Below are 26,134 nucleotides of genomic sequence, written 5' to 3' on the forward strand. Positions count from 1 at the left end.
TTTCTTACTCTGTAGTTTCATAATGTAAATTCAGCTTTTGAGCTTTCCAGGTAATTAAAACCAAAGTCTCTTTTGGAGAGCTTCCATATGAAAGCAGTGGGGAAATAATGTCAAGTAGGAAGGGATGCAGTTTGGAAAACTGYATTTAGGGGAAAACGGAAGAGTGGAGGATACACAGGCCCTAGAAACTGGAGAAAACAGGCTAGCTGGCTGGCTTCTCTTATCTCATTGCTTGTACCAGAGCAAAACTGAATTTGGCAGTGTGGAAAGCCTAGAAGTTTAAGGAGTTGCTGTGGGGATGTAAATTCAAATGCAATGCTTGCTGCACTTCTGAAATTTTCTGTTCCAGGATTGATTAGTACTAAATAGCTGTAAAACTGTGGGAGAACCTAAATCCCATGAATCAGAATTATTCAGAATTATTAGATGGGAGCAAGAAAGCCCTGAYTGTGTGTGTGCATCTGAGCACCTTTAGGCAGGGTGATGAGCTTGTCTGATGTTGTAGCTGTATCTCAGACTTGTCCTTTGCAGCTGAGGGATAGGGGAATGAGATTTCTGTCTCGGTTCCCCTGCCATGAGCTCTCATTGTCCTCTGACTTTCTGCAAAATAAAAACCAAAAAAAAGCCCCAAAAAACCCCAAAACATTTCTCTTCTAACCGTCATGCTGGGACTTGCTGCCTCACCCTGGGGTCTCTCCAGTCCTCAACTCTAGARGAGGAGGATGCTCTTGGATTTGGTGGGTGTTACAGGATCTCTGATGCATCTTGACAAGTTGCTAAATGACAGAAGAGGTTCTCGGGTTGTCTGTGTTTGCAGAAAGGCAAAATCTGCAAGGACTTGCTGGAAAAGGGTAAGGGAAGGAACATCTTGGGATCCTTCCTGGGAAGGGGTAAGTAAAGGAGACCTACAGCAGCTTCCAGTAAGAACTTGCAGCCATCAAAGAGACCATTTCTGTGTCTCGAGGGCTCTGCACACAGCCCTCTCTCAGAGCTGGGATCCCCCAGCTGAGGAGCAGGGAAGGGGAGCTCCTGTACCCAGGCATTCCCACCAAGCCATTCCTTCACATCCTGCTTTTGCTGGGCAGGGCAGCGGCTCCGCTGGCCGCGCCGTGCGAGCTGGCGCAAGAGCAGCCGGGCCTTTCCACCCTGGGAAGCGCGAGGGAGACGGCCGAGGTGTAAATTGCGTGGCCGGCTGCCTTCGCCAGGGTGAAAATGAAAAACGCTGCCCTCGAGCGAGCCGCCTTCGTCAGCTCCCACAGCCCAGATGCTCCTCCCGCCACTGCGGAGGACGTCTCGGAAGCTGCAGTGTTTGTGTCTGTCCTGGTGGCAAAAARCTGTTTGATTTACAGGATGGGGGCCTGGTGGTGACTCCTATGTAGMAATCGGAGGGCAGGGAGAGATACTGCAGGAGGTGTTAATTGTCAGGTGATGTGTTTTGCTACCTGAAGGACTTACTGTCCTGCTGTGATTTTTCATTTTCCACCATTATTGCTCTCCCTTGTCTCCTGCACTGGGAAGGTGTTTTGTTGTTGTTCATTTCTCCTGCTGACTGGTGGAAGTGGGATTTTCTTGATGACAACAACATCACCTTATGTTTCTATAAGAGCTCTGAGCACAAGGGGTTTCGCAGTGAGCTCACGTGTGTGGGAAGGGGCTCACCAGCGTCTGAAATGGGCCTCTCTCCAAGCTGGGAAGCAGCAGCTGTTGTGCAGCCCTCGGTAGCATCGTGTTCACAGTTCAGCGCTTGCTACCTGTGTTGGTTGCTGACTGTGTGTGCTGGCCGCTTCTGGAGGCAAATTACTGCTGTGCAGATGGTGGAAGGGAGGGTTGGGAGCCTCCTTTGCGGGGAAAAGGCAGAGTTATGTGATCCAGGTAAACCTCTGTGTTGTGGTTGGCCTGCAAAGACGCCTCAGGTGTGCTCTGTTCGATGTYACTGCTCTGCCTGAACTGCAGATTGGGCAATAGCAGCGTTTCCTTGGGCTCTGGCATGTTCCTGATAGAGAACTTGCCTTTCCTTTCAGCGCCTCGTCCTCCCTTTTGCCCAAACCATCTTGATTTCCACCTCATCCTCCCTTTTGCCCAAACCATCTTGATTTCCACCTCATCCTCCCTTTTGCCCAAACCATCTTGATTTCCACACACCTCTTCCCCTGGCCCCATTATGACAGCTGGAAAGATGATGTGGGCCTGCAAGGTAGCCTGCCAGCAAAGAAGGCCAGTGCTGCCCAGGGCACTATTAGGGAGAGTGATGGCATCAGATCCAAGGAGCTGATCCTTACCCTGTGCCCAGCGCTGCTGGGATGGCACCAGGAGCACCGTGTCCCCTTCAGAGCTCCCCAGTGCAAAGAGAGACATGGAGCTGGTGGTGCTACCAAGATCGTTAAGGGCTTGGAGCATTGTTCCGAGGAGGAAAGGCCACCATGGTGAGCAGGAACGCACTCGCTGGCACGGGCAGCGGTGCTCGTTGTCCATCTGCCTGGTCAGGTACTGGTACCACTGAGTGCATCCCGGCCAGGGGGAGAGCAGCGCTTTTCAAAGCCTGGAAAGGGAGGGCAAATTTCATTTTTTGTCTGCAGGGTCAGGGATTTGGCACCAAGGAGGAGATGTTTAACCATGATTTGAGCTCTCCATTCCTGTGCCCGACCCTCACCAGGGCTCTGCTGCAGCAAGTGATCTTGCACCCAAGCCAGTCTCGGGGCCACTTCTTAGCAGCAACAGCTGCAGGTTTGTACATCTCGGTTGCCTATCTTGATCTTTATGATGTCTGGTGTCACCTCGCTTGTGCGCAGTGCAGCACTACCACTTTCCAGGCTCGATGGTGGGTCCCATTAATAGCGCCAGGTTGTCTGGAGACAACCAGRCTGTTGTCTCCTTTGCCCTTTGGAGCCCTGTACAGGTGTGCAGGCTGGCTGGGAGTGCCTGGCTCTARGGATGGGCTGGCAGAGCATCACCTGAGGTCCCAAGGAGACCTAAGGAGAACTAAGGAAGTCCTAAGGAGTCTTGTGTGTGCTTGGATCTGCAGCAGCAACGCTGAGGGTCGCATGGGACAAAGAAGAATGAAAATGGAGAAATCCCCAGCCTAGGCCKGAGGGTTATGTTATGCTCCAGCACAGGTGACCAGGGAAGGCCCCAAGGGGCCTTGTTCTTGGTCGAGGGGCCTGCACAAAAGCCAGTGTGCACTRCCCCAGCGCATGCAGTGTAATGTAAGAGGGGCTGCCATCCTGCACGTGGAGCGTGTGAGGAAAAGAGGAGGATGTGGTGCTGGCCAGGGGCTCCCTTTCAGTGTGCTGATCCTCGAGGTCTAATTTTTGTGCCCGAATTCAAGGCCCTTGGATTCCTTGAGGTTTTGCCATCTCTTTATGTCATCAGCCTGAAAGCCCAGGACTCTTTGCTTGGGAGGGTAAGAGCACGGACGGCCCCTGACCAAGTGGGACGTGGTAGAGGGCCGCTTCTCAAAGCAGCAGGCTGGAGATGCTGATGTGCTAGGACCAGGRGCACATCAGGCCTCCTCCTGCATCCCCCCTCAGCTGAGCACCGGCCCACTTGTTGGCATACCAAAAAGCAGCCTTCCGAGTCCCAGCGGAGCAGATGAGGGACAGCTGTCGTAGTGAGAAGAGGCAAGAGCCGTTGCTGATGGTTATTGAGGGAATGGATGAGCTTGGAGCTTCTGGATGTGTCCCTGGGTTCACCTGCCAGGTCCCTGCCTGTCTGCCATTCCCGCCACGTGTCCTTTCTTGTTTTCCAGTGCAGTGTCTCTSAGCACCCTCTCTCCCTTGTGCAGTCCCTTAACAAACTTTTATTGTTTCCATTGGGCGAGTGGTGTGTCACGCAGGAGGTGCTGCTGCAGGAGGGAGCCACCTGATGCCTGCCGAGCAAGCGGCTGAGGTGGAGCTCCGAGCAGCTTCTCTGTGGGTCTGTGCCACCTGCCCAAGGCAGACACCGGCTCTTGCTGATCTACCCCCTTGAGGAAGCTGCATTTTCTTGGTCTGGACCACAGCAAGGGAAGGGACCGAAGTTTAATCTGGGCGCTGGACTCTTCCCTGATGCTGTGTTGCCACCTTCTCCTGGTGCCTCACAAGATTGCAGCAGCTCTACCTCCTTTCTAGAAGTGCCCAGTGGGAGCTGACACTTGCTTTAGGCACCGGGTTGTGCTGAGAGTACGGGTGTCCAGGTTCCACTATCATTTGTCTCCCTCCACGCTTTACATTTGAGCGTGTCCTGCTCTGGCTAAAACCATCAGTTGGCCTGGACGGCAGATGCACTGAGTGCAGCAGCTCAGAGGCTGCCCCGTGTTCCCAAGGGCCGGGTTGAAGAGAGCAGCCATCGGCCTGATGGGTCTCTTACTCCCCAGCTGCTTTTCCAATAACAGCTTCATTTAACAGGCACTTGAATGCCTCGCCAGAACGCAGGGGCTCCTGCAGCAGGGGAGGGTGACGGATGATCCAAAGGATCTACATCTGAAACTCTTCTCAGTTGCACGTCTTCTCCCTTCTCTTCCTTTCACCTCTGTCCTCCTGGTGCTGTTCCACCCTTGCCAGACCWGGCTCTTCCGGAGATACTCGGACCATTTAACACGGGATTCGCTAGCATGAGCGAATACAAGGTGAGGAATACAAGCAGGCCCTCGATGGAGAGGCAGGAGGACCTGCCAGCTGGCTCGCGTGTCCRTTTGCAATCTCAGGGTTGTTCTACCTCTTCTTACCAGCCAGCAAGGGACCCTGAGCCCCTCTGCTGTGTTTCCACACGGCCTTTCTATGGAGGTCCAAGACTGAATGAGCATCTTGAGGCAAGTAGTTGGTTGGGCTGAAGCCTGAGTTGCAAGGAATTGTTGGAGCCATTGCAAGGGCTAAGTAGGCCTTGAGCTGAACAGCCTTTTTGCTGGCTTTGAGCACCAGGCTCTCTGTTTGCTGGTCTTTTAACAAGCAGCGAATTCTTCCAGCAGCGGGAGCTGAAGCAGATCCGTTTGGTGGCATTTGAATTTCTGAGCAGATGAGCCCGACGAAGTGACAAAGCCCATCCCTGCAGTGCTCCAATTTGCCTTCTGTTTCCTGACAAACACCATGGGGGCACGGTGTGGCATGAACAAGCCCCTGCCTCCTCTTATTTGTTTTTATTTATTTTTGGTTTTGACAAGATTCAGCTTGTGTTTTAATGACTTCAGGTTGAGCTGTGAATTAAATTTTAATTAGGTGGGTACCTTGGACTTGAAATTAAAGCCAGCCTTCAATGTGAAGATGGATAAGCCCGAGACAAGGGGAGAACAAGACTAGGAAAGAGAACTGGGTGTAGGCAGGATTCCTGTCTGGGGGCGTCGCTCACCCGCCTGCCCTGCTGTCCCAGGGCAACCCGCTGGCTCTGTGGTGGTGGCGATGGCCAGAACTGCACAAGGGGTGCCATGGCAGGATGACCCTCTGCCGCCTCTGTGCTTTGGGCAGGCTTGTCTGCTGTCTCTCCCTCTGCCCCATATTCTGTGGGAGATGTTCCCCCCCTTCCTTTTGACCTGTATTGTGGTTAAGCTGTCCTTTGCATATCTAGTTTGTGTTCATTCAGCCATCGCTTTGCCTCTGACTCTCTAGCCACAGCTGGATTTGTCTTTGCTCCAGATTACTTTCTCTGGATAGCAAGGAATCTTTTCTATAGCCCTGGAGCCACATATACTCCRTGACCCGCCTGCCTTCTGGTGGTGCCATCAGGTTTGCTGGGTCAGCTTGTGCTCCCACACTGGCCTTGAGTTAGCGACAGCCCTGYTGAGTTCAGGACTTGGTGAGCAGTCACCCGTGGCAGTTGATGGGGCAGGGAGGACCTTTTACTAGCTCCTCTTCATTAGTGGAATAGGACAGAGAGGAAGGCTCGTGCCGCTGAGGAGATGCTATCTCCTGCTCTGCCAGGAAAGGTCTTTTGAAATCCTGTGTGCAATCCTGCTGGCTGCGGAGGCGAAAGGCTGAGGGATGCTTGGCCTTTCTGTAAGGGATGCTTTTCTCTTTCTGTAAACATGGGCACAGCAGGGAGAAAGTCCCGGGGAGAGCAAGGGAATCATGTGTGAGCTGGAAACGGGGCCTGGCGATAGAGATGAGGGGGATGGTGTTTGCTTCATGCGGGAAAGAAGAGTGCTGAGCATCTTCCCCTGAGTAGGAGATGGTTCCTGAGATGATGGCAAGCGTCTCCTCAACATGGCCCCTGGATGGGGCAAGAAGGAATTGGCTTCACGTGCAGCGGTAGGTCTGACGCAGCAGGAATCTGTGGGCACGTCAGGATGAAGCTGATGCGCTGCGTGTGTGTCACTTGATGCTATGGCTTGCGAGCGGTCAATCTGATGCTTTCACAGGCATATGTATATACATCTATGTCACCCATCACTATATCTGTGTCACTATAGATATATCTATGTATAAAACCACCTGGAGAATCCTGCATAGAATTAAAGGAGTCTCGTGCCCTGCACGGGCACCTCCATCTCYGTTGGTTGTCACCCTTCTACCTGGATACAACTGGTCTGGGCTTAGCTGGTCTTGGCTCCTTTAGGAGGGATGACCCCGTGGCAGGGACTCAGACATGATGCTGTCCGACCTTGGGGAGCGACTCTCCCCGTTTTCTGCCCCAGTTACYGTGGCTCTGCCTCCCTTGCTGGCGGCCTGGCCCCTGCTGCTCTCAACGTCGCGCTGTTCACGTCTCGGTGAGCTCTCTGCCTGCGCGAGACCGCCATGGATCTGGCTCCAGGGCTTTTCCCAGCAAACTTCCACATCCACCTTGCTGCTCCGTCTGTTGGCTGCACAGTTAATGGAGGGACTTGTTTCTTGACTGCAAAACTTACGGCCTGTTGAACTTCTCTATTGTTCTGTGACATTGTGGGGCCTTTGCTAATTCACAGTGCACTTTCTCTGTTGCTGTTGGACTCTGGCCTCAAGTCTTTCGTGGTTATTTCTCTCTCTTGCAGCTGGATTGTGACTTTGCTCCCATCTGAGTTAATGCTCTGGCTGCTCTGTCCCACACTGACCCCTGCCTCTTGATGGCGCTTTGCTTCACCTCCCTCTGTGCCTGTCCTCTCCCTTTATGCGCCTGTCTTTATGTACCTGTCTTTAGTCCTGTCTCCTGCCTCGTCTCCTCAAGCCCCATGCCCTTGGTCCCAGCCTGGATGGGAGGATGTTCCTCGCCTTGTTCGGCCACCTCAGATCTGTGCTCTGCTTTCCCTTTCTGCACCTTCTACAGCTCCCTCTGCAGCACTTGCTCCTCTCCTCAATGGGGCTGCAGCCTTCAGCATGTCCCTTCATGTGCCTTCCTCATCCCCTGCCCCAGGCCCTTCTCTCTGGTGAGCGAAAGCTCTTGGGTGAGGGCTCGCGTGTGCCGCGGTGCCCTGTGCTGCCCGTCGCTCCTGGGCTCGGTGGCCCTGCAAGGGGCTGGGCTGCTGGAGGAAAAGGCACCGAGTGAAGGGCTGGCTCCCTAGTCTGCATCGTGACTTGATTTGCAAAGGCATAAATTAGGCAGCTGGGAAAGCAGCTTCCTTCCCAGCAGTGCACGTTGGTGGTGGAGGGGCATCCAAGAGYGTCCCCTCGGCCTCGGCGCTTAGTGGCTCTGCAGCTCGTGGATGATCCGGAGGGGTAGTGGGCACAGCCTGGCACTGAGCACTCAAAAGTGGTGGGAAGCTGCTGCTAGTGGTGACTTAGGATCTAGGAGACTTAAGTTTCTTCCAATGAAAGCTCCCAACCCTACTCTGGCAGGACAGAGCATCCTCATCTCTCTTACCAGACAGTCCCAAAGCAGGAAAAAGATTTGTCTCCGTTACAGATCTTGCTGTTGAGTTGCAAATCCTTGCATCAAGTTGCAAATCCTTGCCCTTCATACTCTTTTATTCCTTAGAAAACCATGATTCCTGCTTTTCATATGYATGAAAGGGGGCATTGCTTGTGCTTGGAAGGAAGTCACTACTTTTTCTCTATGATTGGGAAGGGAGCTGTAGCAGCCTTCGACGTAATCTTTTTGAGAGAGCAGGTCCCAGACCTACTGTTCGGAAGGCCCAGGGTGGACTTTGARTAGGCACCTTGAGATATCTTGGAGGCTGGATTACAGCCCCCAAGTTTMAGGCCACTTGGAATATGTCAGTCTTTGTGAGGGTCTCTGCTCTAATATCCTCTGCCTTGGCCTCGCCTGCATTAAGCGGTGGAGGGGCAGCTAGATCCCTCCAGAAAAGCGGTGAATCTCGGAGATCTCTGGTGTGTGTTGCAGGAACCTAAAATAACAAAGGGAGCTGAAAGTTCCCTGATGGGCTTGTTGGTAGCAGAGCAAGGGGCAGAGTGGTGGGGAGGATTTTTGCTTGGTGTTGCTTAAAAAGACAGAGTTACAAGAGCCGCCTCTGCTCTGCTGCTAAAAACAACTCGACTTGTTTTTATTTAATCCGCTTTTGATCTATGTGTGTGTGTTACTGTTTCACCTGCCTGAGAAGTGGGAAGTGGAGGCTGTGCATGCCTTGGAAACTTGCCCGTGCGTTTCTTGGAGGGCTCTCTCCTGGCCTGCTTGTCAGAAACGCGGTTTCCTTTCAGCCCCGCTCTCGGCTTGGTCACAAGAGGTATCGCCCGTGCGGGGTGTTGGAGGGGGCAGCATTTCCTTGTTCCTGCGGCACGGGGCTGGCACAGCTGCTTTCCCCGCTCAACACTGATGCTTGTCTGAGGGGCTTGTCTGTGTGGCCCAGTTAAACGGGGACCAGGCCTGACCTCTGGGCCCTGCCTAGTCAKGAGTTTTCAAGGGGCTGGGATTTCACAAATTGCCTTCATTTGGTTAGTTGGATAAAAGACACTGCCAGAACTCTGGATCTGAGCTCRTCTGGGCTCTGAAACGTTGGAAGGGGACAGGTAAGTCCTGTGCACCTACCACAGCTCTGCCCAGGCTTGAGTTTGCTCCCATCAACCTGCTCTCCATCAGCAGTCCCCTATATTTTCCAAGCTTACAAGTCATGTTTCCACCACTGTTTTGCAGGGAAACATAATGTCCCGTGGAGAGAAAGTGAAGATTTTCACTAATATCTGTGGGCCTTACACACCTGACGCAAAATACCCTGGGCTACTTTATCCAGGGCATTGAGCTGTCAGGGTTCCCGGTGGCTTTCCCGGAAAGACTAGGCCTGAAAATGGCTTTCACGTTGGCTTTTCTCACTGTATGTCCTGCTTCCATACTTCCCCTCAGGGCATCTGGAAAGGTTGCTTGGCTCCGATCCGAAGGTTTGAGTAATTGGGTAGCATTGATTTGACTGGAGGTAATGGTTATTGCCTATAATCAGAGTATTGGCCCCTCTTTAGAGGAAACCTGGCTTGAAACTGGTCTTTACAAGTCAGTGCGGAGGTTGCCCCTGGCCCTGCCAGCACCTGCAAGGATATTCTGAATGGTCTGTGTCTCAGAGGGGCCCAGAGATGTGCTGGGTGCTCCTTGCAGGGTGTCCCTGCCTCCTTCCTGTGCTGCCTGTCCTTAGGTGGCTCCTGTGGACCTTGGCAGGTCCTGAGCCCACAGGTAGAAATGGCCTCTGGGGACTGCTGTTGGCCTTGAACGTTGCTGTTTTAGAGGTGATGGCTGCCGTCAGCTCCTCACTTTGGGGCTTGAAGTTTCTTGGGATCGCTGAGAGGTCATCCACCAACCAGGCTCGCTCATCACCATTGCTCCATWTCCCACCTTTTTGGTTTGGACCTCCGTGATATCCCATATGTCCATTCCCTGGGCAGCAAGGGTTGGAAGGCAGCTCAGTCCATTCCTGGGAGCAGAGGAGGTTTGGTGCAGCAATTGGAATAAACTGCGGGGGTTTTCTTGATTGAGCAGAGGGTTTGGAAGGCTGTTCAGACCTTGCTTTGGCCTGTAATGGTTGAAGAAGTCTCTGACTGGACAGGGAGGAARAGGGTGGTCGTGGGCAGCCAGTGCCTCGTTTCTGTATGGAGTCAGACCCAAGCTCTGCACAGCTTGGGTTGGTTCCCTTGGTCTTGAGAGGCCCATATCCCGTCCTTCCACACCCTTTAATTCCCTGGGCTTCACCTGACCTGTAAGTAGAGCTGGAACAGGGAGAGGATGAAATCCAGGAATGCTTGGGTCTCTGTGAGCCTGGAGTGGGCTGCTGGGGTGGGAGGTGGAAGTTGGGTGAGGAAGAGGGAAGATTGTCTGAAGTGCAGCAAGTTCATCTGCAACTCCCCCTGCCCTCGCATCCCTGAAAGGGGCTGCTTTAGCTGTCGCTGCTGGATTATATTAATTAGCAGGGAAGCGTTGCAGCCGCTCCAAGGGCGCTCGCCTCTGTGCTGGGAGGAGAGGATGGGGGCTTGGAGCTCTGTGGGGTTCCCCCCGGCCCTTGGTGGGGGTGGCAGGCCGCAGAGGCCCGGCCTGAGGCTGCTGGAGTCCTGCACGGACTCTGGGATGAGCTGGTGTTTTCACCAGGACTTGGACGTCGCAGGGTGTGGGGCGCAGGGCCTTGGCGCTTCCATGTGCTGTGGTGGAGCAGGCCCCCTGTTCCTTCCCCCCAAAGCACCGCTGCGGCGGGGAGCACTTCCCGCCCCGGCTCGCTGCCTGTGCCATGAGGCTCTTCCAAAATGCCCCTGCTCATCACYGGGAGGAGTTAGGTCTTCAGAAAGGGGCCGCTGGAGGTGAGCGGGTGTGTTGGCTTCCCCAGGGCTCAGCCGTGCAGCAGCTCCATTGGGAGCCGGGTACAGCCGCTTGCTGCTGGCCTGTGCTGCTCGAAGCTGCGCTGCTTCACGTGCAGGAGCTGCTGCTGCAGCGGGGAAGAGGGCACTGTGGCTTCTGGATGGCCTGTGGGCATCCACTGAAGGGCACCCATTGTCTCTCCATTGGGCACAAGTGGCACTGGCAGCAGGGCTGAAGCTGGTTGCTCTGTAACTCCACCAGCCTCTCACGGCAGGTTTGCTKGAGGAGGTGGCTGCCGGAGGTGGACGAAGCCTTCCTGATGTTGTGCTTGCCTGCTCTGTTTCAGGAGAGGAAGCTGTGTGCCCACCCCAGACTTGAGATCTACAAAGAAGACCGAATCTATTTCGTGTGTCCCCTTGCTCGCCAAGGGGACTTTTATGTGCCTGAAATGAAAGAGTTGGAGAGGAAGAGCAGAGCTGCGGCAGCTGAGGCTGAAGATGCACAGACAGATATCACAGGTATGCATGAGTCCCGTGAAAACTTCTCCTTTTGGCACCTGCCTTCCCAAAGGCCGAGGGCCAAAAATGTCTCCACTGCAGTTCTGTGAAAGCAGCAGTCGAGGGAGCTGATCTGTGCCTGCTTGGTGCCTGCCTGATGAGGGAACTGCCTCGTTTCAGTGAATCCTGTCACTGTGATGGTGAAGATAAAACCTGATCTCATCCCAGAGGATGTATGCCATGCCCTGGAGAGTACGTGCTCATGCCCATAATGTCAGGGAAAGGGTCAATCTGCTCCCACTGATCAGATCACTGATCTCACTGGCCCTCTGATCACAGAATCATGGATTTGCAGAATGGTTAAGGTTGGAAGGGACYTCTAGAGGTCATCWAGTCCAACCTTCCCTTCTTGACCAGGGACACCCAGAGCATGGGGCACAGGGTGGCATCCGTGCGGGTTTTGAAGATATCCAGAGAAGGAGACTCCRCAACCTCTCTGGGCAGCCAGTCCAGGGCTCTGGCCCCCTCAYAGGAAAGAAGTTCTTCCTCATATGAAGAGGAAGATGAAGCTTGAGATGAAACTCCTTTTTAATTATTTCATTTTTATTTTTTAAAAATTTATGCCCATTACTTCTTGTCCTATCACTGGTCACCCCTGAGAACAGTTTGACCCCATCCTCTTTACATCTTCTCCTCAGGTATTTGTATAACCGAGCTGGATATCRCAGCTTTGGGTTGCATCTGGGTTTTTTTTTTTTTTTCCTTTGTCATATACATCTTTCCTGATCTCATCTTCAACTGTTACACGTTGGGATTGTGAAAGAACTTAAATACCAGTTTTCTGTAGCTGCTGGTAGAATGATCCAATAGCATCTGCTTGAAGAGATCTGTTGGAGTCTGTATTTATAAAGGAAGGGACCACATTGGCTGTAGGCGCGGAACAGCAGTGCTATAGTAACCCGAGATGCTGGTTGCTGCGGTCGGCCCACATGCTCACATGTTTGTGAGATACGAAAGCTGTGTAATTTGGGCATTTTAGGCAGGCAGCGGGGATTTCTACATGCTGGACTTTTGCAGGCTCCTACCAGTGACTTTCTGGGGAGAGAAATCTGCCCTGTAGATTGCCTGTAGATTGCCTGTGCTTGTGTAATGGGCATGAAAAAAACATGACAGCCTTTTCTGGCCTTGGACTCTCTGCCTCGTGGGTAGTTCGGTAGCTTTTTTCCTTTCTCTCCCTTTTTTTTTTTTTTTTTTTTTTTAACACATCTTCAATTTTGAATTGCTTTAATTCTTAATCACGTTCACTGTGAAAACAAGCAGGAAAATTGCTTTGTGGGAGCTCTTTGCATTTATCACGGAAGTTAAGAGTCTTAACTTGAGCATCTTGCCAAAGCTTGGAGCTCTCATGTTTTGATGGAGCTCTGCGGTTCATCTCTTCATCTGGCTGTCTGAGGGGCTGCCCCTGGTCTGCCAGGACTCCAGCATGCCCCACAACCTGCTCCCTCCTTATTGCTATCGAAGGGAGCAGTATGAACATCTGGCCATGCAAGGGGGTCATGCATGGACATTTCAAGACACGTCAAGGCGCATGGATATAGCAGAAGAAGCTGTGGCATACAAGCCTCAGGTGCTCGGGTGGCAGAAAGGCTGGACAGCGCTGCAGCGTTTGCTCTGGTGATGCTCTGACCTGTCATGCTCTTCTGACAGAGGCCTTTAGCTGTTTTGTGTAGCTTTCTGTCTGCTTTTATAAAGGGACAGTAGAGCTAATTTGAACAAAAGCTCCCTCAGGTCCTTGCTTGCTCTAATTGCATATGAACGTTTCTATACATCTAGTCTCGGAAATTTGAGCCTGGAGTAGCTTTGTTTTGGAAGCTGTGGAAAGAGAGCTATGTTTTGTAATGTGCAGGCACACCGGGACAGAGTGAAGGTGTTTTGAACCATTCTGAGAAACTCCATTTTGGTGCCAGTAGCTGGGTTTTGGTCAATGTGCTGTTTTCAAAGTTACAGCTTCTCCATTGTAATGGAAGAAAATGGAGGGATCTCCCGAGAGAGGGAGAATGCTGAAATGAGAAGGTGTCCGAATCCTTAGGCTTTTTACTTTTGGCAGGTTTGTCCAGGCTGCACCCACTCGAGATGGGAGATGAGCCCCCAGCCAGCACAGATGGGGAATTATTCAGTGCATTTATTTTCCTGTGCTGCCTGGTTTCTTGGTGCCTTTTCTGTGACTTTCCTGCCAAGATTTCTTTGTTGGTGGATCCTCCTGCTCATCTAGAGGAAGGGGTAGGAAGCTGTCTCAGATTTTAGGTGGCAAGTGGTGTATGGCTGCTACTCTGGAATGGGCTTTCTAGAAATAGCAGCCTGCTGTGACAGCAGTTCTCTTGTGGCTCCTCCACCACCACCTTTCCAGTGGCAGCGAGAAGCTTCTGTAAACGCCATCTGATGCATTTATGTCTGCTGAGTCTGCAGAAAAAACAGCTTAAAATAATAATAGCTTTAAGAGGTTGGCATAGCCTCTCTACAGACTAAAAATTTAAGTTGAAATGTCATCGTTGTCACCATTGTCAGTGCTGAGCGCAGAAACAGAAATGGGTCTGGGGACTGTGGAGACGATCTGGGACTGAGATCACTACGTCCTTCCCCACGAAGCCTCGTGGAGGGTTGGAAAGGACCAAGGCGCTCACAAGCTCTCCAATTGGTCGTGTCCTTATTGTCTGGGTGTCCCTGAGGTCATGAACACATCTCTGCCATTGGGAGGGTCTTCTCAGTGGTAGCCTTGTGTGGAGGGAGCTGGTGTCTGAAGAGCATCTGTATCCTGCAGCCACTGGCCTGTGGGACACAAGTTTACGCGGACCTTGGCCACGGGCTGTGGGGAAAGGCTGCCTCCTCTTGGAGAGAGAGGTACCTGATGAGGGAAGCTCAGTTTCAGTGTTGGTGCTGCTCTGGCCACAGTGGTTGAGAGTCTGGGGCTGTCAGGTAGACCCTATTTCAGCAGCCCAGGTACTTTGGTTAGAGTCAACAGGCAGATCGGCCTCTCCATGACTTTACTTCTGCCTTGGAGCTTCTGCATGGATTTCCTGGCAGGAGAGGAGAACCTCCTGAACAGGGGCAGCTGTTGGCTGTCCCTGCYCTTTCCAAAGCTTTGAATGCTTCACAGGTTTGAGAATTGCAGTCAAAATGTCTGAAAGGGGACTGGATTCAGAAGACATTAGGGAGAGGAATGGACGTGCAGTCAAATCATGACTCTCGCTAGATACTAAGCTGAAAATATTAACGGTAGAGACATGTCCCCTACTTTCCTATTTTCTGTCCTGGATGCTGCTGCCTGGTCCTCCTTCTCCTGGATGCTGCATTTTGTTCATAGGCCCTCCTCTGAGTTGGAGAAAAGAGGCAATGATTTTTCTTCCTATCCTTTCTTATTTCACTTTTAATTCCCATTTCCTCCGGTGAGCTCCTCAGAGACCTGGCTCATCTTAGTCACTGCTTCTTCAAACAGGGGTGATGGCCGGTACAAGCTCTTAATGATCCTGCAGTTCCCAGGGTGCCTTTGACAGCTTTCATTCATTTCTCTCCTGGCTGCAGAACAGGTACAGCAATGTCCCACGCTGCCTTTCGGCCCTTTCCCCCCTTCTAATTACAAGGCCTTGGATTATTGCTCGATTCACCTCAGTGCTGACAGTCCCGAGTCTGCCTCAGTCCAGAAAGATCAGGGATGCTCCGGGAGGGACGTGAGGGGGCCCTCCAATCAACACAAGTGTGGCGCAAATCAGCTCCTCTGCGCTCAGTGGCCGTGCGTGAACAGAGGAAGTCCAGAAACGGTGCTCTTGCTGCCAGCCGGGTCGCAAGGTAAGTGGGCTCAGCCTGGGAAGTGCTGAGCACCTTTTCCTCTCTTTAAGGCAAGTGGCAGTTGAGGGGGCTCTACACAAGGCTTTGCTGGACCGTCACTTCTGGTTCGGTTGGGCTCCCACCTTGCAATATTTAAGCCCTCCATTCCCCAAAAAAATGTTGAAAAGAAACCTCTAAATGACCATTTGATTTCACAGCAAGTCTTTGTTTAAGAATGTTTTGTGTGGGCACAGCACCTTGCAACCATGGCTCTCAGGCTCTCCCCAAGCAGCTGTGCCAACAACTCCCAAGCTGGCTTGAGGTAATGACTTCTGGAGTTTGCAGTGGAAGGCTCTGCCGTTCCGCCCACCTTTCAGGGTTTGGGTTTGTTTTCTTGCACTTGAGCAGTGAGCGCCTGACCCTGTAACAGGGAAGAAGCATCCTTCATTTAGACTGTCCCCTGTTCACCCTGCAAGGTGCAGTGGGCCTCCAGCTTGGACAGCAAAGCTTGTTGAGTATGATCAAGTGTCTTTGCTCTCTGTCATCTCTCTGTGCGTGGAGCAGGAATCTGTTTGCTTCTCTGAGAACTGATGTGCTCRGAACACACTAGGAGATGCTGATGCCTCAACGCCAACTCTGTCTCCTCTTTGCAATCATCAGGGTCATCAGAGAGACAGGGAACATTTTTGAAACGCAACTGATGGGTCTCCAGGGGGCCAGTGTCAATCACAATTAGTTTTGTTTAGTACTTAGTTATTTTCTTGGGCTTTGGTATCAGTGTTGCTCTCAGTGGGCCTTTGCTCCGGGCTTGTTCTCAGCAGTGTCCTCCCGAGCATGACCCTGTTGCAGTGAGGAGAAGGTGAAAGCAAACATGAGTCGCCTCTTGACATGGGGTTCCTGGTGAGAACACAGATGGTTTCTCAGCGCATGGCTCTGCCGAGAGGCTCAGGTGCTACTTTTGCTCAAGTCAAGTCTGTCCAGCGGTCTGTTTTGGAGAAGACTTCTTCCAGGCGTGTTCCGAGGACAGTGTGGCATTTCCAAAGCCAAGGTTGGACTGTTCCCTCTTGCTCTAAGGCTCCGAACCAGGACCGGTTTCCCAGTCTTCAGGTCCTCAGTCCTGCACTTTGTGACTCCCAGGGTGCTGGGCATTGCTCAACTGAGATAGGCAAGAAGCTAGGCAGCCGTACCCTGACTGTGTGACGCTGGYGGTGTCACCTGCTGAGCCCCACTGCAATGGAAGAAGACTGGTGAGCCTTCCTGATGTCTTCTGCCTCACCTTTACCCTTTCCCTTCCTAATCACTRCTCTCCACTTTAAGCACCATCGCCTTTGAAGAGATCCCAGCAGATTCCTCCTGCCAGGCCCAGGCTGGAGCAGGGCTCCCAAGTGCGAGGTTCCTACAAGGACAGGGACGTTCCTGCCTGCCACGTGGCGCCTTGGCCTGCCTGCTCTTCTGTCTGGCTTGCCCTGGTGCCTGGGGGCTTTTGTGGAGGCTGCAGCAAGCTCAGATTAGTTGCCTCCCTCCTGGCAGTTCATTGATCTATTATTTAGCTGCAGAGGCGATGAATATTTGATCACGCTGGGCAAGGAGAGGACCCAGAAGCACCAAGAGGGGAATTCTGCTAAGCTGTTTGTGTCCCGGCAGGGTGATGTGTGAGGTGAGTGAGCCAGCCCTCTCTYCCAGGAGGTTTTCTAACTGACCTTACCCAGAGTGGCCCAGGGCTGCTGGAAGCCACTTTTGTCCGCGGGACAGAGCTGCCTGAGCTGGCTGGGCTCCTGCTGAGACTCTTTGGCACTTGCAAGATGAGCAGTTCCCCTATGGCAGCAGCTGTTCTGCTGTCTGCGGCTCCCTAGCTGCTCAGAAGCTGTCTCTRGCCACTGCTCCTCTCTCCTCACTGATGTCCTGGCTTCTGTCACCCGTCCTTCTGAGGTGTCTCAGCATTGTAGCTGCAATGGCAATTGCAACCCCAGTGCCAGCCAAGTCAGGGCCATGGGCTACTTGATCCATTTGGCTGCTCTGCCCTCTYGAAGGCAGCGAGCTCTTCAAGGAGAACTTCCCGCTCCTGCAGAATGCGTGGCCTACTCCTACTAAGCCATTCTCCCATCTGACCTGTCCTAGCTGCCTCTCACGTTGAACCTGCAGAGGCTCTTGTGCCATTGGACTGGCCCTTTCTCTACCTGGAAAAAGAATCCCAAGTAGATGTAGTTTGGCTTCGAGCCTCATGCTTCAACGTTTTCACTTGCTTTTAGCTTTCCTCATCCTTCGACCACACTTGTACTCCAGTGGACAAGCCATATCATGCTTTTCAGCTTGGGCAAAGCCCCGGCGTTAATACAATATACACTTTGTTATAATAATGTCAAGTCCTCAGGGTTCAGACTCTGCTGGTGGTCACAACCTAGTTAGTTAGGTCATCTCCAGAGCTGTGCTTAGAAGTCTTTGCATCTAGCAAGTCAAAACTTGCCTCTCTTTCTCACAAAGGAAACCGTTCTAGGTACTGTGTTCCTGACCTGGAACCTGTTGCAGCCGGCTGTGCTGTCTTTGGAGGAAGYGGAATAAATAAGAGCGTTTTGACAGCACTGTGTGCTTCCACCTAGCTGTGTGCCGTGGGGAGAATCCTTCCTGGATCCAGGAGCTGTAAATCTGCTGGAACGTATGTAGCTTCATGCCATGTCCCCATGCCTAAGGTGGCTTGCATTTCCCACGAGAGCAAATGGCTCCTTCTCTTGCCCCTGCGTGTTTTGGCCCCTGCGCTGCCGTGCCTCGCCGGTCGGGCTGGCAGGCTCCACCGGCGCGAGCCTTGTCCTGTGCAGAACGCAGCGAGGCTGCTGAAATGGGCAAATTTGCCAGCTGAGGCTGCTCAAACATGATGGAAAGTGACAGAGCAGTGAAGAAGTGCCTGGCTAAAAGGAAACACGAATCTATTTATTGTCGCCCTCGGAGCAGAAGAGAGACAAGGCTGCTGGGGGTGAGAACAACGGCAGTTTTCTGTGAAGTCGGTTTAGAGCAGAGCGACTGCAAACGCAGGTCAGCTTTATCCGTGTCTTTTAGCTTCCAAAGCTGGTGCTTGTCTCCTCCAGACTTCCCTTGTTTTTTGGTGTGTGGTTACATGACAGCACCTCAGCTAGACCTGCCGCCTCCTTAATACTGTGTGGATACTTTGCAGGCAGAGAAGAACTTGGCTCATGCTGGGCGGCAGCTTTTGGAGGGCCTCAGGACGAACAGAATGGTGTGACCTTCAGTCTGGAAGCTGTGCTGGGCTTTGCCCCAGCACCCGTGAATCACAGAGGGATTGTGTCTATGGGACCTCAAAGCACTGGAGCTGCAGCCATTCCTTGGCTCTCCCTGAGCTTTTGAGGTCCTTGCTAGTGAGCTTAAAAACCCTTGGCCGGACTTGGGAGTTTTAATACTGTATTTGAGAGGAGACAGCAGCCATTGCTTTGTCTGCCTAGGCTGTTGATTTACCTAGGCCTGTGCTTCCTTGCAGGGGTCCTGCTCACCCTGGCCCAACCACATAAGTCAGCGCCCACAGATGTGTGGGACTGCATGTTTTATGGTTTGACCCGTTTGCTGGAAATCTGTTATGAGCCCAATCCCCCAGCCCAAAAATTCTGCTCTCTGTCCCTGTGAGCCTTTCCCAGCATGAGGAAGCTCTTGGGTGAGCCCAAGCTGCCCAAACCAGCAGGCCAGCAAGAGAGAGAGGAGCCGCTGCTGCTGGCTGGTTCTCAGGTCTCTGCAGCTGTTTGCCTGAGACAGGCGTTGTTTGACGGTGGTGGAGCTGGAGCAAATCCTGTCGGAACCCACGGAAGAGGCAACCTGCTTGAGGAAGGGGCCTCCAGCTCGCAGTGAGCTCGGRGAGACTGTGTTCTTCATCTCCTGCAGCTCCCTGTGCTCTTGATCTTTCTCGAGGGTCTCGACTGACCCGGCACCCTGCTGAGTTAACTGCAGTTAGCAGAGGAGCCCTGGCTTTCTGCCTCGCCTGCCTGCGCAACTCCTGGCTACCCATGGTCTCCTTCAGCGAGCACCTAACCAGCAGCAGGCGAAACATCCTTTTCAACTTAGAGCAAATGTGGTTTCCGTGTTGAGGCTCTCCCTGATCTTGTAGCAAACGTGTGGCAGTTCCGGGGCTGCTGTTTCTTTATTCCCCTTCGGTGAGTATCCTCCGAGCACTGCTTGTTTGGAGAGCTGCGCGTTTTGTTCAGCTCGTGTCACCTGCTGAAATTCAGACCCTTCTGGGTTGAGGCACACACCCTGTCCTGTGCTTCAGCTTCCTATGCTGCCTGTCCTATGTTGGGAGTTGGGAGAGGAGACACTTGAGTATATCCTCCTCTTTCGCTAGCATTAGCCTCAGCTAAGAACTGGCAAAACTCCTCTCCTGCAGGTCCACAGGGGCAGGAGGAAGGCAGGGTTGATCCGTGAGCGGCCTCTGCTTTTTCTGCTGTGCCTTTCCCATCTGTGCCTGGTCCTGCTCTTGCTGCTTGGTCCTCTCCGAATTGTTCTCGCTCTGAAGGTGGGACTGTGGGATGCTGCTGCTCAGAAGGGAAAGAACTGCCATTTCCAAGCAGTTCTCTTGGCAGCCAACCATGCCAAGTAGCATAAACAGCAAAGAACGCGTGGTAATGCACAGTGTTTTGAAGATTAATCCTCTGGTAGGTCCCTTCCCTCCAGAAGACAGAGCTCCTGCTTCTGAGGTGGGGAAAAGGCAGAGAGTTTTATTGCYGGGCATCTGGGGAGGCTGATGATGGCTGCAGGAACCCCTTCCTCTTTCATGGGCCCATGCCTAAAGATGAGGCTGCTGCTGGCTGTTTGGGAGGAGAGAGGATGTCCACATTGTGCCGTGCTTTCCTCGCCTTTTCTTTGGAGCCCCTCTGAGTTCACAGAAATTCTCATTGCTGCCTCTGTGTCTAGCCGCGTGCCCCACGCTCTGGTGTCCCCAAGGCAGTGTGCGCACGGGAGAGGAGCTTTGCTCGTCTTGATGAACCCACGGTCCTCTTCCAGTGTCGCTTCTGAGCTCACCGCAAGTATTGCCGAGTACCTGCCATGCTGAAGGACGCCTGCCAGGATTTCCCGGGTCCTTGCAGGTGTTATTCCCTGTTTTCCCTTCCTAGCTTTGAAATGGGAGCGTTGCATGGCCTGATTTTCCAACTTGGTGTAGTCCTTACCCGTACGAGAAGGAACAAGCAGAGGTGATAGCAGAGCCAGAAGGCAGCCCAAGCATGGCATGTGCTTCCAGGCAGCTCGTCCGCAGAGGAAGAGGATGGGAAAGGGAGTGACACCAGGTGGAAGGACAGGCATCTTCCGCTGCAGGAAGGCCACCCAATATTTGCTTCTGTTGTCATAACTCTGTGAAATTGTAATTAATGATGATTAATGTTTTACAGGAGAGTTTTGTCTCCCAGCTGGTTGCTCTGGCAACAGCCCCAAGCTTCATCTGACACAATTGTCTCTTTGTCAACACCAACTTGGTGCTGTTGACCAAACCCCTGAGGCAACGACCTGCTAGGAGGGTCTGCAGAGGCAGTGGGCCCAAGCACCTCATGATGCTTGAGGGCACGAGGGTTTTCGGGCCCAGTGGTGTGGGAATGTCGCTCTGGCTGGGAAGGCTGGTGCCTGCTTCTACTCTGTTCCCCTCTGTCCTCAAACCTGGAGCTGGGAGTGCTGCTCCCCTGCTGCCCTTATGCTGCCATGTGGTTTGAAGGCTGCAGAGGAGCTGGGGCCACGCAGGGCAGTAATGCCACATGCCTTGGGGCCATCCCTCCCCTGGATGCGTGGGGAAGGCAGGGCCGTTTTACTGAGCAGTGTGGGCTCAGGTGGTGAGAGCAGGAAGCTGGGGCAGAAGGGCTTGGTGCTTGGGGAGAGAAAGCGGAGATGCTTCCTGCTCCTTCCAGCGCCGGGCGAAAGGGAAGGATGAGGGCCACCAGCTTCTCCATTTTGTCAGCCCTTGTGCCCCCGCTTCCCCTCGCCTGGGCTCCCCCAGCCCTGCCCGCACCCCTCTGTGCACCTCTGCAGCTGTAGGTGCCCTGCGTGTTCCTTTGAGGTACAAAGGCTTCATTCTCCGGGAGGTCTGGCTCCTGCACTGGCTGTGGAGAGGTTCGGGGCAAGGCAGCTGCAGCCCCAGTGCTCAGCCACCTTTCCAACCCTATCCTCCTTTGCTGTGCATATAGAAGAGCAGAGACCTTCTGGCTCTCAGTGGTTCTCCCCTGCTTTGGAGCACATCTCTCTGGAGGTGCTGGCTCCGTTTCTGCTCTTGCGGGGGGGTCTGTGTCGCTGTGCTGGCAGCTGAGCTGCACTGGGTGATAGGAGATGAGAGGGCTGGGTCTCAGCGGCTCACAGGCAGATGTGGGAGGTGGTTTACCCAGGCGGACACCACTGGGTCTGTGTGCAGGCCAGTGTTTCAGCAGTTTTTTCTGGTGCTTCTTGTGGCCACCATAACGTTCTTGTGGCCACCGTAACATCAGTGTGTTGTGAGCAGGGGTGCTCTCTGACCTTAGTTACTCCCATTCAAGCATTTGCGAGAGAAGAGGAATGATGGGTGAGTTGCAACAACTCTTACGTTGAGCCTGTGAGGAAGGCTGCATATTGCGTATGTGACTTCACCTGAGTTCAGCGTGTCCAAGGATCTGAGCGTGATCTGCGTTCCACTGGGGCATCCCTGCCTCATTTGGTGCTCGAGGAACGAAGCAGCCCTCCCGACTGCCCCCGGCCCCTGTGGCACAGCACTGCACCCGGCGATGTGCCAGCGCCGTGCACAGCGCAGGGTTGTCCCCACGTTCCCAGCTTGGGTACTCTCCCTCACAAACCAGTTGCTGGTGGCCCAAGGCACTGCTGGGGGTCTTGCTCTCACAACTGCTGCTCCTCAGTGCCTCCCTTCAGGTTCCAGCATTAATGAAGCAGCTCCCAACCTCCTGTCCCAGGGTGCTCGCACTTGTCTTGGCCCCGTTGGTTGTCTGAAGGCGCAGGAGGTGATGCGAGCTAGATGATGCTCTCCACTGTGGTGTGTTGCTTTGCTGGTGTTTCCAAGGTTCTTGATGGCTTCAAAAACACTTAAGCACTGCATCAGCCAGACTTGCTGCATCTAGCCTTTGCCTCAACATTCACTCCCTCCCCTCCTCTCTCTGTCCCAGGGGCCGACACCATGAGTGAGACCAGCTCYGTCAGCCTGGAGGCCACAACGGGCAGCAGAGACACCTCAGTGGCCACCTCCATCCTGTCACCATTCCCAGCCAGCCGTGGCCGGGAAGAGGCCGACAATCGTAGCGAGCACAGCTACAGCGAGTCGGGAGCCAGTGGCTCTTCCTTCGAGGAGCTGGACCTAGAAGTCACTGGGGATGGCGAGGGAGCTCCAGGCCTGCTGCCTGACTTGGGCTACGCAGAAGRCAAGGAGGTCACAGGCAAGTGGACCAAGGAACCCGTTGCTGCTGAGAGAGGCGAGGAGTAAAGCAGGGACCTTGCTTCCTCGCCTTCCGTAGGGATCCGAAGTACTGGGAACTGGCCATCTTTCCTGTCTCCTTCCTCTCCAGCCAAGAGATTTGAGTTACTGATTCTTCCTGGGACTTGCTCTCCTCCTTTGCAGAAGAAAAAAAAAAAAAAAAAAGAAAAAGAAAGAAAGAAAAAGGTGTTTGAACGATACCAGGATGGATGGTTCAGCCATGGTGGTGTGTAGCTGAAAGGCTACAACGCTTTAGGTTGTAGGTCTYCTACAACGCTTTAGGGGTGCTGGGGTAGGTGCAGGCTGGTGGGCAGCAAAACGYGGCTGCAGTTTAGGTGACCCTGGGTTGCAAAGTCTCTGTGGGCATCGCTGAGTGTGTGTGGGCGCAGGGCACGGGTTCCTCCTCTCTCGGCCGAGGCCCCTCTCTCTCCCGCAGCCTGTTTCTGTGTCACACGAGGTGTGTGTCTTCTAGCACCAAAGAGCAATGAATAGGGTTGGTTAATTTTGTCCCTCCTGCCACTTCCTTCTCTCTTCCTTGCTGGAAATTGAAACATCTGGTGTAAAATTGTCCTCCTGAAACTGCCTTGGGAGCTTCTGGAATCTGTAATAAAGTGGATGCTTTTCCTCCAAGGTGGCCTCTGGGGTTATTGTCTGTCTTCCTATCATGGGCTGCAGGCTCAGGCTCAGGACTTTCTCTGSGCCGTCCCCTGCAGGTCGTCCCCTCCTTTCCTGTGCCCGTGTGTATGGCCAAGCACTTGCCACCCTCCTGCGGCAGGGATGTGGTGCAAGGAGGAGAGAGGGCTTGGACACCTGGCACTGCCTCCGCTGGCCCTGTGGAGCATCCTCACCTTCTTAGAAGGGCTGAAACTGAGACCTGGAGAGCGGGYGCTTTCTCAAGCTGCTCTGTGGGCAATGAGAGAGTCACATCAGCTGTGCTGAGCTGCGTCAGACCTTTGCTGGAGGACCTTCTCCTTGGGTTTTGAAAACTCAGTGGGAGTTAAAAATGCCTATGTTGTCACCACCAAGTTCATGGTGGGCTTGGTCCTGCCATGTCCCCGTGCTGTTCTCCACCTTCCTTGCTGGGGGTTCAGCGGTGAGCAGGGCCTGCCTGGGCTATGAGGGGCACAGACGGCATCTGTGGCAACCCGAGGCGTGCAGCTGCTCTGTGTGGGGTGCCCCATTGGGATCAAGGAGGAGGGATGTAGTCCTGGGTTAGAGCTCGGCTGGAGAGAGGTCCCWGGGCAGGCCCTGCTTGCAGCCCCTGTAAGAGGAGCAGGTGGCTAAGAAGAATTTTACCCCTGGAGAGTGGAGAAGGTGGCTAAGGTGTCATCGGCTGGGCTGCCAGCGTGTCCTGCAGCAAGGGCTGAAGGTTAGAGCACCTCCCTYCCCAAGTTCCTTGCCCAGCCCCATCGCTCGGCTCTTCTCCGCTGCCTGTTTCCCTTCGCCAACCCAGGGCTTGTGCTTCCCTGGGGGAAGGGCTGTGGTGGTCCCAAAATGGAGCTGGTTCCCCAATGGGGAGGGGAACGGGGACAGGAGTCCCCTGGCCATCCACCCAGAGTGGGGACGTGTCCTCCCTGGCTCGCAAAGGTGGAGACTCCTCCTCAGCCAGCGATTGCCATTAGATTGTTCATAAATATTTTGTGCTCCGAGTGATAAAATATTAAACTCCTCCAGCCCACATGGAAAAATATTGCTCTTYCTGGGTGTTTATCTTCGTTGCCAGTTACTACGATTCAACCAACCCCCCTGAAATATTGATGCCTGGCAGCGTCTCCCTGGGGGCTGGAGCCAGGCAGCACATCCTGATGCCGCTTGCCCCTTAGCCCTGGGGCTAGGGGGAATTTTGCCCCCATCCCTCCCAGCTGGAAAGGCAACGACATGCAGAACAACTGCTGAAAGCCCCTCGGGGAAACTGAGGCAGGGGGTGCTGAGATGGTCATTTGGAGCTGCGTGGGAAGCCGTCAGAGYGCGGGAGACATCCAGTTGCTTCTGCCCCCAACTGCCCACCACACTTGTCCCGCTCTTGTTGCGGAGATGTGGAACTCTCTTGCCGGACCGGTCAGGATGCGGCGCTACGGGGTCCCGGGGAGACAGAAGGGGCCAGGAAGGGTCTGGGCGAATGTTGAAAGGCGGCTGGTGACCCCGGGCGCTCCAGCCTTGGCAGCCCCTCGGAGCACTCAGCGCTCGCGAGGCCGGGGTGCCCCTGGGCGCCCCCGCAGCTCGGGGGGAGGCGGGGGCAGCCTGGGCAGGGGGCTGTGCCGGGCGCGGGGCGGGCCGGGGGGCGGAGCAGCTCGGCGGGCTGGGGCTGCCGAAGAGTCAGAGGCGGCGGCGGGCGGCAGCTTCGGCACCGGCTCCGGCTCGGGCTCCGGCTCCCGGCTCAGTCCGCCGGTCCCAGGTAAGCGCTGCGGCTCCCGCGCCCCCGCGGCCTCGGGTCTCTCCGTGCCCTGGCGGGGCGGCGGCAGCCCGGGACCCCCCCGGCCCGCGCACAGCCCCGGTGCCGCCGACAGGGCTGCGGGCGGGGACCCCACGGTGGGCACGGGGACGGGACGGGACTGGGGTGCGTGAGGGGCTGCAGCTTCACCTTTCAGCAGCRTAACCCCAGCCTGGGGCAGGAGCCCCCGAAACCTGTGGGACGCAGGGCACCCGGCACCTTCACCGAGGTCCCTGTCCTAGCAGACCCCTCAAGCAGCCCAGCACCCGGAGCCACTGGTGGGATGGGGCCTTGGCAGTACTCCTCTCCCCTTCGTGTTTTGCTGGTGCCCCTTGCTTTCTGCCCAGCTGCACCGGCAGCTGCGTGGCCAGATCTCGGAGCACCTCGGCATGGGCAAGCTGGTGGCCCTGGGGCACCCTGAAGGAGACAGGACCCTGAAGGACAGTGACTGTGGGGCAGCAAAGTGGAAGGGATAGCCCTGGAGCAAGAACGGAGAGTGGGAAGCTGCATAGAGGATGCTTTGGCGGGAGGGTACCTTGGGTGGGGATCAYTGTGGCATGCAGTTGTGCCTGCAGCTCCCTTCTCCAGCTGTTTGCGGCAGTGATGGGATCCCATGGTCTGCAGGGGTGGTGAGACCTCTGGGTTAATTTGGGAGGGGATGGGCACATTACGAGGTCCTTGCCCAAGAGCTGTTGGGGGACAGGAGACCCTCCTCTTGGCTTTGCTCCTAGGGACACAAACCCAGAGCTGTGTGGCCTCAACCACCTTGGGCTCCTTTCCTTGCTTCCCATGCTATCCTGGCTACTCCTCGCTCTCTCCAGATTGGGCAGGAGGAGCTAAATGGTTACTGGTTGGAGGTGACATGGTGAGTTCCCTGGTACGGGTGCTCGGACCTTACTGTGTGGCAGGGCTTGCTGGGGTACAAGGGCAGATGCAAAAACCTGCGAAAACAGGAGGAGAGCCCAGCGGAGGTGCCCATGGCCCTGTGGGAACAACTGGGACCCTGAAATGCAGTGASGGGAGAGACACTTCAAAGCTTTGCTCCCTCCCCTAAAGCTTCCCAGCCTGCTAAGCATGCATGTGTATATCAGCTTTGGGACACACGTACACACATGTGCCATCCTGCTGCTTCGCAGAGAGGCCAGGTAGCACGTATGCRCCTGCACAGTGCAGCCCTTATGCAGGCGTGCACACATACGGAATAGACCCTGGCACAGACGCGCACGCATCCTGTGCATGCCGGGCGCAGGTGTTGGTGTGCACTGCATTACATGTGTGCAGCTGTGCAGATGGGTGCGCGCACAGCTGCYGACATGTGCGGGTGTGCACCTCAGCATGCGGCATGGGTCA

The 26,134-nt window shown here is 54.4% G+C and overlaps 1 protein-coding gene across 1 annotated transcript in view; it reads left to right on the forward strand.

The window, feature by feature from the left end:
• Positions 1–22,978, forward strand: part of TEX264 (testis expressed 264) — a 52,951-nt gene extending 29,973 nt beyond the window's left edge. The window contains exons 4-5 of the mRNA XM_026046460.1: positions 10,952–11,123; positions 22,049–22,978. Of these exons, the coding sequence (XP_025902245.1) occupies positions 10,952–11,123; positions 22,049–22,362 (486 nt within the window). The 3' untranslated portion in view covers positions 22,363–22,978. The remainder of the gene's footprint in view (positions 1–10,951; positions 11,124–22,048) is intronic.
• Positions 22,979–26,134: the final 3,156 nt, after the last annotated feature.

This window comes from Nothoprocta perdicaria, unplaced genomic scaffold (assembly GCF_003342845.1).
Source record: "Nothoprocta perdicaria isolate Ctin4 unplaced genomic scaffold, notPer1 scaffold_443, whole genome shotgun sequence".
NCBI lineage: Eukaryota > Metazoa > Chordata > Aves > Tinamiformes > Tinamidae > Nothoprocta > Nothoprocta perdicaria.